At 32.2% G+C, this 17069-nt stretch overlaps 1 protein-coding gene across 7 annotated transcripts in view; it reads left to right on the top strand.

The window, feature by feature from the left end:
• The window catches only part of LOC143244803 (tyrosine-protein phosphatase Lar-like), a 313630-nt gene that overhangs the window by 164669 nt on the left and 131892 nt on the right, over positions 1–17069 (top strand). For 5 of the 7 annotated variants that reach the window (XM_076490151.1, XM_076490157.1, XM_076490152.1 and 2 more), the window contains exons 3-4: positions 9661–9702; positions 16432–16716. In XM_076490151.1, the coding sequence (XP_076346266.1) occupies positions 9661–9702; positions 16432–16716 (327 nt within the window). The remainder of the gene's footprint in view (positions 1–9660; positions 9703–16431; positions 16717–17069) is intronic. The other 2 variants (XM_076490154.1, XM_076490153.1) reach the window with 1 other exon arrangement.

The following is a 17069-nucleotide window of genomic DNA, read 5'->3' as shown; positions in this document are numbered from 1 at the left end:
TTGATGTCAGACTTATGAACAATTCATTTAACCCTTCAATGCTGGTTTAACAAATATTCGTTGTACTGGAAGGTAAATACCAGATGCGACATGCAGAAACTCTGAAAAAAAACCCTGTAAATATGGATATACGAGATTCTAGGGTTAAGGATATTCTGTACACAGACTGTACAGTAGACAAAAGTATTTTTATTCTTGACATGAACATCGTTTTGCACTCCGACTTATCAGAGTCTGAGAAAGAATGACGTAGTCAGTAATGTGAACTGAGCCCGAACATATTGGGGTGTTGCGCCTCCATCCATTTTTAAAATCATAAAATAAGTTCTTATGTTTATCTTTTTCTATTTTGACGAAACTTAGACCGTAAAACTGATTTCATCGCGTGGAGTTTAGAGTAGAAGTATATATTTGGTTTGTGTATGTAAATATCATATGAATTTATTGACTTATGTATACACACAGTCTCACTATCTTTCTTTAATAATGAATAACGTTTTATTTTAATTGAACTCGTTCTGAAAGTACTTTTTCCATTGTGGTATGTATATGAAGACATACTAAGTACAGCAATATCATAAATTGATGAAATGAAAGGATTATTTACTGTACCTTTCACACCTTGTGTTTCAGTGCAACTTATTATACAGAGAAAGAACGTATCGGTTTGCCTGGGGGCTGTTCCTCAGTGGCACAGCTGTATGTCTGCAGACTCATATTGCCACAATCCGGCTTTCGATACCCGTGGTGGGTAGAGCACAGAGAGCTTGTTGTGTAGCTTTGTACTTAACTTCACAACAAACAATCCTAGCGATTGTAGTAGATCGTACCTATGGTAACAGGAACGACCCCTTTTGCTCTATTCTTATTTACGTAACAGATATGTAACTTCTCTGTACAAAATAATAATTACAATATTCGTCTATAACTAAATGTAATTTAATAGCTAATTTACTTAAAATTACACATCTTATACACACAATCATACTTACATATCATTTCAATACTTTTTCTCTGGATTAAGTGATTGCAAACATATAACACCACAAGTAAAATTTTTAATTTGTCATGTATCGAAGAACACGTTTTAAGCACAATTTTTCATTGTGTTAACCTATTTTATTTACATGTCTTGGTTTTCGTGTAGCTAGAGTTAAATTAGGGGTCGTATTGTTGTTTTATCATTTTATCAATTATTAAAAGTCAAGACCTCAGACTGGCTTTATGAGGGAAATATTCTGAGTCACTGAAGTCGGAAAAATATTCCAAAAACTTAAAATTACTTGATTTTATCGTATATATACGATAAGTAGAACAGTTAGATTTTGTGATCGAATACCAGGATCATCTATAATAGCTTTACTCTTTACTGCTCCTTTGTGGCACATTTGTATGTCTGCAAACTCACACAGGTCTCGATACCCGTAGTGAGCAGAGCACAGATAGTCCTGTAAGGTGTTGCACCGGGCATGTGAATTCATAGATCAATAAATGACGCTGGCACATGGTGGATTAAGCACAGTTTTAATGATATTTTTTCTTTTAACATAAATTGTCAAATATAATGTTTATGAACTTATTACTGGCTAATAAAGTGTGTGTGAGAATGCATGCATTTACACAAGATTCTAACTTGGAGTCTATATCAACTATGTCATCCTCAAAAATATTTTAATAAATGTCACAAATTCTAGTTTTAAGATATGTATTATTCCTGCGAAATAAACTGTATATTACTGTCTAACTAAGTACGTTGTTTTTGTTGCCACTTTATAGCGACGTTGGTGACGTGAGGTTGACAAATGACAAAAGCAGGCTTTAGAAGGTTCATCACGAGCATCTTGTGATTCTTATAAGAGACTTATCAAAAATAAAATATTTTTACCTGTATGCCCACATCTAATTTAAGAGAGGCTTAACTTTAGATGAAAATCATTTTCTAAGTTTACCATCACGACATGCATGTGTTTTCCCTGTCTTAATCTTGCTCTTTTATGTTTACTATTCCTTTACAGTGTCATGTTGTTTTCGCACTTACATTTGTTTTTCTTGGCTTTTACGTATCCAGTTTTATAAATAATTTGGTCTTATTTTTATCTTGCATTAAAATAATTATAAACCACAGTTTGTATAAAATTATTGTTAACCTTGTTTTTCGTCATGAAATCACATGCGAAATATAAAAAATCATAATGTGAAAAGAATAAAGTTGTTTTTTTTAATTTCGCGCAAAGCTACACGAGGGCTATCTGCGCTAGTCGTCCCTAACTTAGTAGTGTAAGACTAGAGGGAAGGCAACTAGTCATCACCACCCACCACCAACTTTTAGGCTACTCTTTTACTAACGAATAGTAGGATTGACCGTCACATTATAACGTCCCAACAGCTGAAAGGACGAGTATGTTTGGTGCGACGGAGATTCGAACTCGCAACTTTCGGATTAGAGTCGAACGCCTTAACCCATCTGGTTATGTCGGGTCACAAGAATAAAGTGCATACAGCAGTAACAAATTTCTGTTTGAACAAACTCTGAAAGACGTGAATCATAATAAACAGTTTACACTTGCTTGAGGCATTCATTCACAAAAACTCATAGTAATGTTAACTTAAGATATTTGTGTTTTACCAGGAAAGTCACAAATAGATCACCAAAATTAAAGCTATAACTTTGGTTTAAAATAAGTTGAATGTGTATATTACCTTATTATGCATTTATGATCATTATGGTAAACATTTTAGTTAGGGAAAAAACGAAATACATACCATCAGACAGTAAAATATATATATATATGTAATTATGTATACTTATATGTAAATTCATGGGAAGAAAAGAGAAAAGTCGCAGCCACAACACAAATATCCATTCAGCACCGAGGCTTAACTTATAAGGTGGATCATTTTGTAATGTGCCTCTGTTTATATAGGTACTGGCAATTGTAAGATTCAGATTGCATTGGGGGTACACTGAGTTTAACCTTAACTTTGACAGCCTAACATTATTTAAGAGAGAAAAAAAATTGAGCAGATGTGGGTACTCAACCCGACAACGTCTCACATCTTTACCACCTTTCGCTGTCTGCAACCAGGTGTGGGAAGGAGGTTGCTCACGAGAAAAAATAAAACAAAAAGCAGAAAAAAATAACATAATATATTGTATTATTGGAGGAGACAGTAAAACTGTTTTTGATATTAACATTCCAACCCCTAATATGTTGTTTGGACATAAATACCAAAGTGCTAATTCCAGTTAAAGAGTTAGTACACAAGATCACATACAAAAGTTGTTTTCAAAAGAGACCCAAAAAGTAAGTCAAATTATTTCTTCTACGATAAATTTTAGAAATTATTTTTATTGTACATAGTATAATATTGTTTAAATCACTATTTTCAAAATTGTATAAGTGTTTTCATATTTATTATAAAATAATTTAAAATATTTAATTAAAGTTTCCTCTTCGAACCCGTTAAAATTTATTCTTGTAATAATATATTAATATAAGATATTAAGAGTTGTATATTACTACAAATTCTACAATACATAAGAAGCTGTGAGTGAATAATACTCTGTCTGGCATTTGATGGTACATTATTCTTTAGAGGGGGAAATCCAAAAATTTAAAATGTAAAATCATTTCTTTCGTCATAACTATTAATATTACGTTAATTACTGATTATCTTAATGTTTAAATCTAAATAATGTATTTCAGTATTTGTGAAATATTCTTAATTGGTAAAACTACAGGATAAATTGTACGTATGTAATTACCAATTCCTCCAATGGTAATTATTAATGTCACATTACCCTGTGAAAATGATTTTTGACTGTTTGTTTGTTTGTTTTTGAATTTCGCGCAAAGCTACTCGAGGGCTATCTGTGCTAGCCGTCCCTAATTTAGCAATGTAAGACTAGAGGGAAGGCAGCTAGTCATCACCACCCACCGCCAACTCTTGAGCTACTCTTTTACCAACGAATAGTGGGATTAATTGCACATTATAACGCCCCCACGGCTGAAAGGGCAAGCATGTTTGATGCAACCGAGATTTGAACCCGCTACCCTCAGATTACGAGTCGAACGCCTTAACCCGCCTGGCCATGCCGGGTCCATTTTTGATTGACAAACGTCGGAAGTGTCCTTGTGTAGTTTGACCTAGAAATGTATTTCATTGGTCACAATACGCCAAATATCATTGCAAGATGTGTCCTGAAACATACACACACTATTCGTTCTTAAACAAATCAAATTACTAGTCAGAGGTGGAATTTAACTGTATTATTGCTGTATTGCTGCCTACTTAAGTCAGAGATTATTACTCGCGCTAGGTAAACCATACCGTTAAGTTTTAATCAATATTTAACACTTTAATAGAAATTCGTTATTTCATGTTGGGTACTTGTTTTAGTGAATATCACTTCCCTTTAATGCTATATTAAGTTAAATACTTACATGACACACTATTACAGGACCCTAACGTGACAGAAAACGTGAAAGTTGTTTATCTCCCAATTACTTCGAAGACCTAAAGCGTTGACAGAATAGTTCAATGATGTTGTTAAACAAATGGTTACGGTTAATTTAAAAATTACTACGTGTGTGCATTAGACAGAGGAAAGTTAGCACTTGAGTCTTATAACTATATATGTCGAACGAAGCTTCTTTCGAATCTTTTGAACACACATGTATCAAACAGAACTTCGCTCTAACCTCATCACTACATATGCTAAGTAAAATTTTGCTCAAACGTTATCATCGCATATACTGAACATGACTTCGCTCACACACATATATAGTGAATTATTCTTGAAGCAAAGCATCGCAACTTTCAACAGTGCTTTGGATTGGTAGATGTCATGACTCAACAGTAACTCCAATAACATTTAAAATTAAGAGATAGATAAAAATCAATATACTTCGGCACATTTCTGAAAAGTTGAAACAAATTTTAAAAATTTGAAAAGTTCTGAAAAAGAGCATTTAGATTCATTTGAAAAATAATGTTCATATACAAAAAAAATGGTGAATTTAAGAAGTGTGTGTAGTAATTTATTAAAAGTAAAATATTCTCATTAAATGCCATGGAGTTCCATGAAATAATTTTACGTAAATCACTGATGAATTTAAAAACAAAACAATCGAATCTCGGAAGAAATCAAAACAAAGTATTATTAAGAAAAACTATTGAAATAAGGATGATATGTTAAATACATATTCACGAGATCATGCAATTAAAAGTCATGAAGCGTCGAGTAGCAATTAAATATTTATATCGCATTCAACAATATATGGTGTACTTTCAGTTTGTGGTCTGTAGTAGTGCTTCTCAACTGATTGAATTTTTCATCCAGTAGGTAATGAGACCAGAATCAGCGTGAAAGATAGTGAAGGTGTAATGAACAGGGTAAAAAGTTTTATCAATTATACAACAAATTCAAGACTGAAATAGTTGTTAGTTATAACTATATATTCTAGTTGCAGTTCTATAAATGCATTTGTTTGTTTTTTATGTTGTATTCATTCTAGTTGTAGTTTGTTGTAAACTTAAGCTACGCAAAAGAATTTTGAATTTTAATTTAGTTCTTTTCTGCTTGTTTTTTCGAACTTGAGTGAATGAACTGTTATGAAAAACTTGCTGAGTTGAATGATATCGGAAAAGATTGAGAAGCATTGACTCAAAAGCCACAATGTTATAGCCTCTGTTTGGTCTATTAAGTTTAACTTGGAGTTACACAAGTTCCTTTTTTTCCTTTCACTCTCATTCCCACTGATTCTGGCCTCATTACCCAGTGGAAGAAAAATTCACTAAGTTGAGAAGCACTGAGTCTAAAGCAACGCTTGTGTTTAGTCTATTGAGTTTAACTTGAAGTTATACAGATTCATTTTTTTTATATTTGCGTGTATTGCCTTTAGGTTGTCTCAAACGTTAGTAGAGAAATCATGAAAATAGAAACAAGATCTGCTGGTGATCCGAAGTTATCCTCATTTTATGATTCATTTTATCCTTAAAAGGTGGCTTACAGGTCGGTATGAAATATATAAAATGTGAAAGAGGTAAAGAGGTAAAACGAATTACTGAACGCTTCTGTTTAAATACCTAACTCTTACCAAGTTGGGCCTAGCATGGCCAGGTGGGAAGGGTGCTTGACTCGTAATCTGAGGGCGGCAGGTTCGAATCCCCGTCGCACCAAACATACTCGTCCTTTCAGCCGTGGGGACGTTATAAAGTTTGGTCAGTCCCACTATTCGTTGGCGGTGGATGGTGATGACTAGCTGCTTTCCTTCTAGTCTTACACTGCTAAATTAAGGACGGCTAGCGCAGATAGCCCTCGTGTAGCTTTGCGCGAATTTGAAAAAAAACAAACAAATCTACCAAGTCAAAAGAAGCTACCGTTTGTGTGAAATGCCTCAACCTAATATTTTTCCATTATACATTATACTTAGGATAGTAGATACATGCACGTGTAATAATTTAAATGTGTTTTTAGAATACATTTTTCTGAACAGTCGTTGACACCGTTGTATTTTCTCTCTGTGTGTGCCCTGATTTAAAAAGAAAAGGGACAGTGAACATCATTTTTATTTCTAATATATTTTATAAATCACTCTGTTTAATGTTTATGTCGTGAAATAACTTTTTCTCAGTATTTATGCATTTATAGTTTATTACAATCCGAACAAAAATAATGTTAATTCTTTGCTATTTTAAAGTGCAAGTAAAAATATTAACCACGCACCTCCCCACTCTTGTTTTACTTTTCCCTGGTTAAATTGTTTAATTTCGACGTTTTGGATTTGATTTAATAGGATATCCAAAAGCTTTTTGTGAGTGCTATTACCACAAGCTTTAATCTGTTATGACTATAGATGACTAACCAGGAATAAATATAAATACATTAAATTATATATACATACACAAATAGACAGAATATGAAAAAATATATATTTTAAAAACATAGGGTATATCATAACCGAATTTGTTAACATCACTAAGCATTGAGTGCGAATGTTCCAAAATTCTTTGCTTCCTAATATATTCTACCAGATTCTGTAAAAAGAGAAATACTTTTTTTTATATAAGAAGACTTACATTTTTGAGTGAATCTGAGGATTTACGGTTTGCGTCTCACTGCCATAAAAATACGCTTCGCACTTTGAGATAGCTCTTTCTGTTCGGTCAAACAAGAATAGTTCAAAGGTTTGTGTGGTGGTGGGTGCTGGTATTAATTACCATTTCAAAAATAGGGACAGCTATATTTTGCCGATTTTGCAGCTTCACGCGAAAATTCTGAAACTAAAAACAGTCGTTTTTGGTGATAGCTCTTCGGCTGAACCTTTATTGTTGGATAAGTATTGTAGTAGGTTGCACGAAATAAATTATTCGAAAATTCTGTCTTTTGGAAATTGATACTTTGACTATTACGTAGTTCAAAAACACAATAGTCAATCAAAACACAAGAGTTAGAACTTAACGTTTCTTTGAGTTGTAAATTAATAAAAGTTCTTTTAGGGATTTAATAACTGAGGTAATAAAATATAGTTTTTTTTAGAGATATAGATGCGAAAGTGCTTACACTTAACTTTAACTAAATAATTGCTACTGAGGTAACTTTCTGTGTATGAAATAGAGAAAAAGATAGGTGTTTTGTTTTGAGTCATACAGTTTCACTTGACTCACGAAGAATTTCCGAGCAGGAAAGAATAAACATGAAATCTAAAAAAATGGTCCATGAAATTGTTATAATATATGAGCAGTAACAGGTCTATAAAATAAATTTTTGACTATTATATAACTAAAGATGGACTGTTTGGCTACCAACAACCATCCTTTCTTATAAGTCAGTCTACTCTTGTGATTCTATAAACGAGTGTTTATAACTAACTCTTTTAAAAGTGTCACTGATTTTTTACGATGTTCATGTGACTAGAAAATACGCGTCATTAAATCTACACAGTCTGGGTAAGTTTTGCACATGTTTTATTACCGTACTATGTATCTGCGTGTATTCCATCTTTTCCTGATTTGTAAAACCGCTTTAAATTTGTTACAAATCACTAGTTCTAGAATATTTTTATAAAGACAAAACTTTTGGCAACTAAAAATTTTAACGATACTCTCAAACAAGTATATATTAATTAAACGATGTAGCTCGATGTAAAATATTGTGTAAAATATTGAATAAAACTATATATATATATATAAAGACTGCGTATAATGTTTGGAAATTTTCCGCTTTTCATAAATCATTCAAACATCTGGCTCAGTTTCAAGATTATAAATAGTGATACACAGTGACGCTTACGTGATATAATGTGATTAATAGTTTACTGAAATTTAGAAGATCTTGATAATTATGACAGAAAGTAAACATTACTTGTGTATCATTACGTGAACCAATGCATTGTGACTTATGCACCACATTTAAATTGTAGCTATGATGTATACAATTTCATATGGATATCCTATTACTTAATACAATTAGAAGTTGCATGTTTTTGACAAATTAAGTAAGACTGATTCTAGTATTGTTCAGAAGATATAAAGAGATATACTATTGTGTTATTTTGGAATTAATAGATAGACAGTGAAATAAATGACACAATGTGGAAAATAATCCATACTGAACCCACGACCTCAGTGCTTTTATTGTATATAAATCTCTGTGTATGTGTGTAGTATATTTTGTTAATAAAACTACAGTAAGAAACGAAGTTTAATATAACTTAGAATAATGAATACTTCAGGTGAAAATCGTACCTTGACAAATTTATAACAATATTTGTAAGATACGTTGTTAAAGTCATGGTTTATTTTACCCTCATTACAATATGATACATGTTTGTCTCATTTCGTCTGTTTTTTTGTTTTGTTGCTGTTTCATGAAATTTTGAAAATATATTAACGATTGGTTTTCAAACGTAGTGCAAACGTGAAATTTAGAAACATAAGATGTAATTCTAAGATCGGGGGGGGGGGTGAAAAGTAATAGATGAAACGAGCATCTTTATATATTCTGTAAAGTACACCAGCACCTGCACTGTGTGAACGCTGAGATATAGCGTTTTTTCTAGGAATGTTTTCTGTGGTTCAACAATAATTTTATGTTTATAATGATTTGCACACCTTCACGTCTGGCTGAGCCCCAATATATAAACGTGTAGAATAGGTTATATAAAGATTTGTACACCTATAGCTGGCTGAGCCTCAAGATGTGACGTGTAGAATAGGTCCTTTGAGTTTGATTGATTATAAACAGCTCGAAAAAATAGAAATAAAATATTTATCATGCAATAATCAGATCTGTAAACTGTAATAATATGAAGTTATTCTGCGTTTCATACGCTACATATTAAGTGACATGTTATAATGTAGTTTTCGTTTAATATTTAGAGAAGTTAAATGGATAAATTTATGTTTTTCGGCCAACATTTTGTATTAAAACAAAGCAACTTGGAATACTAATCGAAAATCTGTCACACGCCCACATTCATTCGCGTATTCTCGAATGATTGATTACCTGCTATCAAAATATTAACACATTTGAGTGTTATATAAATTACTATGATTTCATCAATTCTGTTTTAAGATTACATTGTTTCCTATTTATACCATTGAATCTGTTTCTCTATCTTATCTATACTTCATGAAGCTTTACATCATTTTCAGGAAACCTTAGTTCCAACAGAGACTACGTCCGATATTTGAAGTGTAAGTATAGGGAAAGGCTGCTTTAAGACAGCTATCAGAAAGCTGTATGAAAGACGGACTTTTAAACATGTCTATTTCAACAACTAAAAATAAACTACATCACAAATTACGTGACTGCAGTCTTAAAAGACGTATGTTACCTTAAATTAAATGGCTCGGGAATGTTTCCTATACTGCTGTTTATTTTATAGATTAAGCGAATCGTGATTGGCAAGGTTAAGTTCATAAAATTGATTATTTTTTAATTTGAAAAAAGATTTTTCTGGAATTTGTTGGTCTCTCTGCCCATGTCAAATCTGACGTAAATATATCCTGCTTAATAAAGTAACTGAACAGTTTTCTCCAGGATAGTCTTAAAACTTTTCACACACAAACAGGTATAAGACATTATTTACGAGAATATTATTAGGGTAGTTTTCACCAGAAACATATTATAAAAATACTGAATCCAATTTTGCACACAATAATGATCTTTACATACAAAAAATAAACAAACAATATTATATTTAAAACTTAGACACGTGCTCGTGATATGTGTTGACTGGAGAGAGAGGTGTTTAAATCTTAGGTCTAAATTTTTTTTATTTTATTTTTTTGTAGTTCAAGCTGAGAGCCTAAAGTATTGAAGAGTATCCGAAAAAGTAAACGTTGAACGTTATTCTCTAGTTGTTTCAGACGAAGAAAACAAGACACTATAAAGGAAAAACAAAAATGCCAGTTTTCTTTAGAAGTCAAACATCATCTACGCGATTGGAGTCATTCTCATTACAAAGCAAGGAATATTATATCTTTAGAGCATTCAATGACTTGCTAGGAGAAAAGATCAGTGTCACTTTCTGTAGTTTGTGTCATGGTATAATAATTATTCCTAACAGGGAACATAGGTGATATTTTTGGTGGCTAACCCAGTTTTGTGAATACTTAAGGTGAAGAGGAAGTTATTGGTTCCGCTTACCAACTTTTTATATTAAGATCAACACTTTCAGTATACATAAACATTTACCTATAACTGATGGTAGAAAAGAGGTGGTGCTCTTTGCACTCCACAGACCTGTATATGTAACACTATATTGTTTAAATGCTGTTGTACAACATCATGATGCGTTTTTCTCAAAATGTTATCAGAATTACATCTAAAACGTTATTATTATGGCAATACTTAATATAATAATATTAGACAGCTCTTCATTTGAACGCTATTTTATAATGATATTATTTATTCTTAAGAAAATCAAATGCCTGAGAAAAGACTATATAGTGTTGCATGAAAACTATGCAATTAATTTGAGAACTATGGGAGAGCCCCTATATATTTTGGTTGGCTGAAAATATACGTATAAGCATTTGTGAAGTCCATTAATCAATCATTAGTTATTTGTCTTTCTTCAAACGAATGTCAAAAATAATTTCCATGTTGGGTGGTTTTGCAAAAGGTTGTTTCAAGCAATATCTATAACACTTGAAACTCTACTTCAACCGTTTTTATTTTTAACTTAAATTTATGTAACATAAACTTTATAGTTATAATACTGTTATTTCTAGTTATCACATGAACCCATTTCCTAGTTTCAAAACCGAGTATTTTTCAGCGCTACATATCACATATTTTGAGGTCTGTTGTTCAAACTTAAACTGTTTAGATAAACTTTCCCTCTTTCCTTGCGGAAATCAACTCGGAAACATTCACGGACAAATGATCAACATCAATAACTTGGACTGTTGATCTGACTTCTGGTTCATTTCCTCTGTCTGCTCACACTCCTGCTGGTACAATGCACAACATTTGTGCTTGTAAAAGTTGTTTAGCAACTATTACAGAAAGTAAAGACTGATTGCCTTTAGTTAAGAGTTCTGGAAACTACTGTTAATGTTATCCGGTTGAAATGTTAGTGTTTATCTGAACTGCAGTTTATATATCGTAATACTTCTTCCACTTCATTAGGTTACTGGAATGATGTGCACCTAAACTTCCATTTCTTGTAGCATTACGAGATGTTATATTTTACCCTGCATGCATAAATCAAGATTACAATTGTACTCCTATCTTCTTTACGCATACTCTTTATGAAGTTTAATGCATACAGTACATTGAATGAATTATTATTATATTTACGATAGAACTATTGATACACATTTCCCTCATATAAACTATTTAAATACATTATAGCTATATTCTATTAACAATGATAGATAAAGGTACGTAACATATTACAAAAGGAAGACGGCCTAAACTTTGCCGTATTTTTTTATTATCGTTGGGGGAAGTGTATGTATCTGTGAAGACTGTTAGACAATGTGAAGATCCGTATAATGTTACAGAAGGATGGTTAGGATTGACAGATGACGTAAGAGTATATTACTTGCTAAGGAAGATAGTAAACGCATGTGTACATTTCACGAAATCATGGTTTACTTAGTTATGTCATAGTGTTAGATGCCCTTTTTGAGTTTTGAGGTGAAATTTTTAATTGCACGACAGTTTGTGGAACAGTTTGATGTTTTCCTTCAGACAAGACTAGAATATTGGAAGCGGCGAGATCATAGTTTATTAGTTTTAGTAATTAGGTCATATTCTTTGAACCAAAGGGATAACGTCGCAATCTCTTTCACTGTAATCTGGCTGAACTTACAATGTCGAAACTGTCTTCCATTTTAAGTGATAGAGTCTCTTTATCACGATACATGGACATAGTCTATAATCGAAATGTTTTATTTAGCTTACCTGTGACTTTAATTTTGTCCATCTTTCATACAGCTCCATGTTTTATGAAACTATTTTAATCTGCAATATAACTAGAAGAATAACCCTATAAGTATTCACATTCGTAGGAACTCCATATCTTTCTACGGTTAATTTTAACTGACCATTGATCAATTATCAATCATTTAGGTACAAAATTATGAAAGTTCTAGGTTTTTTTCTTAAACTATAAAATAACTGTCCGTGAATGATTATGTATTTGAGGTTTTTCTATCAGAATTTAGTGAATAGAAAGATATAATTGTTTTTTCTATTTCTTTTGGGGTGTGGATTTCTTACGCGTGTAAATAGTTATAAATAGTTTTATGTTTGTGATGTATGAATATATTTTGTACAGTTTATCAGTTTTATAATTGTTCTGAAGTACACTGTAAGTCACCTATAATCTTTACATGCATGAAAGGAATGCAGCATGAAAACACTTGATTACAAAACAAGATCTTTGGCACAGTCTTCATTACATACTTACTGAAACTCCATGATATGAAATTCGACATTGACTTGCCAATTTCTCATGCATAGGGTCGCATTACTTCAACAGAAATAGCAGATAGCCTTATATGGCTTTGCTACAAGAAAGCATAAACACGATCAACAGGAAATAACAAGTAACACAACCACTAAGTTATGAAACAAGATAGTAAAATAGAAATATGTAAAATAAATAAAGGTTTTAAAGGTTTCAATGAAAATACACGTCTTAAGAACTTAAAAGATTTCTGTGAAAAGACAACTCCTAAGACACGGATACTCTATAAACCAGTACATGTACTTTAAATGGGTGTATCCTAATATATTTAACATTGCAGTTTTAACGTGCAATGTAATATATACAAATATATTTAATAATTACTTAGTAGTTAGTGCATACCTTGTACTTATCATGTTGAAATTATACTACCCCTTCATCCCAAGATCTAGTCAAATCTCGGTGCCGAGAATAAAAACGCGTACTATTGTTTTAATTTATTTTTATTAATATCTGATTGAATACTGTAAGGCTGTGAAGTATAATTTTTTCAAGCCTTTCCTTCATTCCCAGCGATATTCAAAACTGTTTTCTAAGATACATCTGAGTTGCATTTAAACATATGGCAATACATTCTATAAGCCTTAATATGTCGAAAAGCAACACAAAGAAATAACTGTAAAAAATATATTCTCTCTAGAAAGGCCATAGATAGGGAAAGAATAAGAATACAGGATTTGGTCCTGGATTTATATTCATTCATCTGCCAGGTTAACATGCGTAAATCGATTACGATGAGCGAACTACAAATTGAAACAAAAAGTGCCAGCAATTTAGTTTTTAAACGAAAGGAACATTCTCAAAGTGGGTGTTCATGGATATCACCCTTCTTCCCGGTCGTGGAAGAGTATTTTTTTAAGCCAGTGTTATAATTCTGCAAAATAAAAACAAAAAAGAGTATATATGTCATATGTGTATAAACGCATTGACTTGTTTACTGGTTTACAGGATTAAACTTTAAAATTAAAATAAGCTGTGGATGATCATTAATGAGTTAGTAGAGAATACAACGTTGAGCAAGGAAGGCAAAGCACAGCAAAGATAATTTGGGTGGTCTCTCTGCGGCAAATATAACACACAAAGAAAGTATATAAATCCACGGTGCCATAGTTATGGCTGTAAACTATTGTGAATAACATTCACATCTACACTTGTAAGTCATTTTTTTAATTGTGGATACTGATTTTTTGGAAAAAACATTAGGAAACGTTGTAACATGACAACTTTTGCAATAAAACAGGTTTCTGAAAAATTATTTAATTGACTAAATAAATCAGTAGAAGAGGTATGTTAATGAACTATGCCTATAATGGCCATAGCACTTGTTTGAAATTATAGAATATTTAATAAGCTATTGAAATATTGCTTACTTCGCTGGTTTTCTTTTCCACTAGCTCTGTGACGTTAAGAGACATAAAAAATGAACGGCAAAATTATTTTAATTTTCTTCTGGTGGCTCAACGGTAAGATTCTGTGTTCATAACGCTAGAATTCAATATTTGATACCCGCAGCAGATGCAATGCAATACGTCTGTTTTGCAGCTTTGTACCAAAAAGTACATTTGATATACTTTAGGTTTACACGAAAACTTGAAAATGTAACATTTTGCAATAGTTCTTAGAATGTATATGTATATATAATATTTGAGCTCGTAAAACACATATATAATATTTACAGATCGTTCAATATTCATAAATATCTTGTTGTTTTCTCACTTTCCGTGAAATAGTCATTTCATCTTCTGCGAAAAACAAATTCCGTAGACTTTTTTGTGTTGATTTCTTCCTGCAGCGAAGACATTGAGCGCAAAATATTGAACCCAATGAAAGTTGGTGTTTATGACATTAGACTGGATATCATTTTTAAAAGGACAGCCTGGCTAGTTGATTGCATTTATTTGAGGAGGACATTCTACTGCGTGAAATCTGCCTGAATAGGATAGTCTTTACTAACAGACTACTGGATAATATAACATGGTTCTACATGATAGTTCTTCTGAATAAAATCTCAATAGTATTATTCATGGCCCATTGTCATGTGCATAAGCAAGAAAATATACATAGAAAAGTACCTGGTTGTACATGATATTTATTCATGAAACTTGTGTTGCTCGCCCAAACCATGAAAGAAAAAATATGCAAGTTAAATAAATTCAAGAAACTAAATTATGATAGGAGACATCATAATTTTTTATTTTAAACTGCATTTACCTTTTATCAATAATAAATTAAGAGAATATTCTTTTCTTCTAATGTAGCTGTGTCTGTAACTCTGAGCATGAAGGTGATTTCTGTAATATAATATAGATTTTAGCTTAAAACGTACAATAAGATTATACCAGCTCAATCTTCATTTCAAGGCTCAATATCGTCCCCCAGAAACAAACTCAAGAAATATTTTCCTTTAGAAAGTTAACATGTTATACAATCCGGTACAAGTTCTTGATTATATATAAATTACTCAATTTACATCTACGGTCGTTCTCAGTGTAACTACATAGATATAATTTAACAGTTCTTTACCTGAGCGTCTTCTAGTTGTTAGCTTATCAGACTCTAAATCTAAGAGTCTCATTACAGAAAAATACGCACAAGAGTAACAATTAACTCCTAATACTTTATTATAATATTCCAGTACTTGGTGTTGGATGCATTCGAATAACTTCGTTATCCTCTAGTCGTATCAGTTCGAAATTAGGGATGGCTGGTGCAGATAGCTTGTTGATTGTAGCATCAATATTCAAAACAATTGACTGATTGATTGTTTGAAGCTAAGCACAAAGTAACACAATGAGTTATCCGTGCTATGCTCCCACAGGTATCGAAACCCGGATTCTAGCGTTGTAAATCCACAGACATACCGCTGTACCACTAGGGAGGCATTCAAAACAAAACGAGCTTATCAGTTTTTTTATATCTCTTTTCTATGAAATATTTAATCAAAAATTTGTCATTTAATTTTTATTCTTTCAATGTAAAAAAGGAAAAATTCCAGCTCACTTGTCAGATTAAAACATTATTCGAATTTTCAAGCGATTGATGAAGATTTAAGGTGACTCACAGGATGAGCTGTCATATAAATAGTTACTTCACTGCTGAATTTCCTGGTCTCAGTATTTCTTACTTAAAGCGTGAATTAGTTTATCTTCGCGGTCTTTAATCTATACTTCTTGTGTTAACTTTCTGGAAATAACACAGGCGTTGTTGAAGAAAACATCTTGTTGTTTATTACAGGGGTATTATCACTGTTTTCAGTTTGAGTGTTTTAACTCCAGTTTCAATAAATAGTCTATATTATTTAAATAAAATCGAGAGACACAACGTTTTCACAAGATTATTTTCTTTTCTTTTATGACAATTTTTCGATCACTTATGTGGTCGTCATCATTTATTCTGTCGTTTATTGTATATAGTTCACATTCTGTTCATTTTTTCCCAGCTTCTCCTAAAATAGAGAGAGCACCCCATGACCAAACAGTGATCAATGGCGGTGTGGCCAGTTTCATCTGCACGGTACTGGGGAACCCCAAACCTGTAATAGAATGGAGAAAGAATGGTAGGAGAGTGGTCACTCAACGATATACTGTCCAGGAGATGCCTAATGGTTCCGTGCTCCGTGTGGAACCTGTCCGTATAGATCTAGATGTTGATACTTACGAATGTGTAGCAGAAAATGGTGTCGGCCAGCCAGTTCGTGCCGCCGCCAAGTTAGATGTCTTACCAAGTAGGTTATCGTTTCATGCAAGTTTACTTGTGTATTAAAGAATTTTAAGTCTGAAATATTTTGGCAAATAAACCTAATTCATCAGTTTCCCTTTCAACTCGAATACTTATTTTAATTACATCCATATTATGAAGAACGACGAATGTCCACACCAGACATTTATTTTTATAGCTACTGATATAACAGAATTATTCTGTTAGCAGTTATGCGTAATGAACTGCAAGAAATATGTTACAACACCAAAAACAAATTGGTAAAATATTTAACAACACTTCATTTATTAAGTGTACAATTAACCTGTTTTTATAATAACTTTTAGGTCGTTGGTTTTCCAACATTTCACCAGATTTCTG

Source organism: Tachypleus tridentatus, chromosome 2 (assembly GCF_004210375.1).
Source record: "Tachypleus tridentatus isolate NWPU-2018 chromosome 2, ASM421037v1, whole genome shotgun sequence".
NCBI lineage: Eukaryota > Metazoa > Arthropoda > Merostomata > Xiphosura > Limulidae > Tachypleus > Tachypleus tridentatus.
Note: the sequence above shows the minus strand (reverse complement) of the source record. Positions and strands in the feature narration are given on the sequence as shown.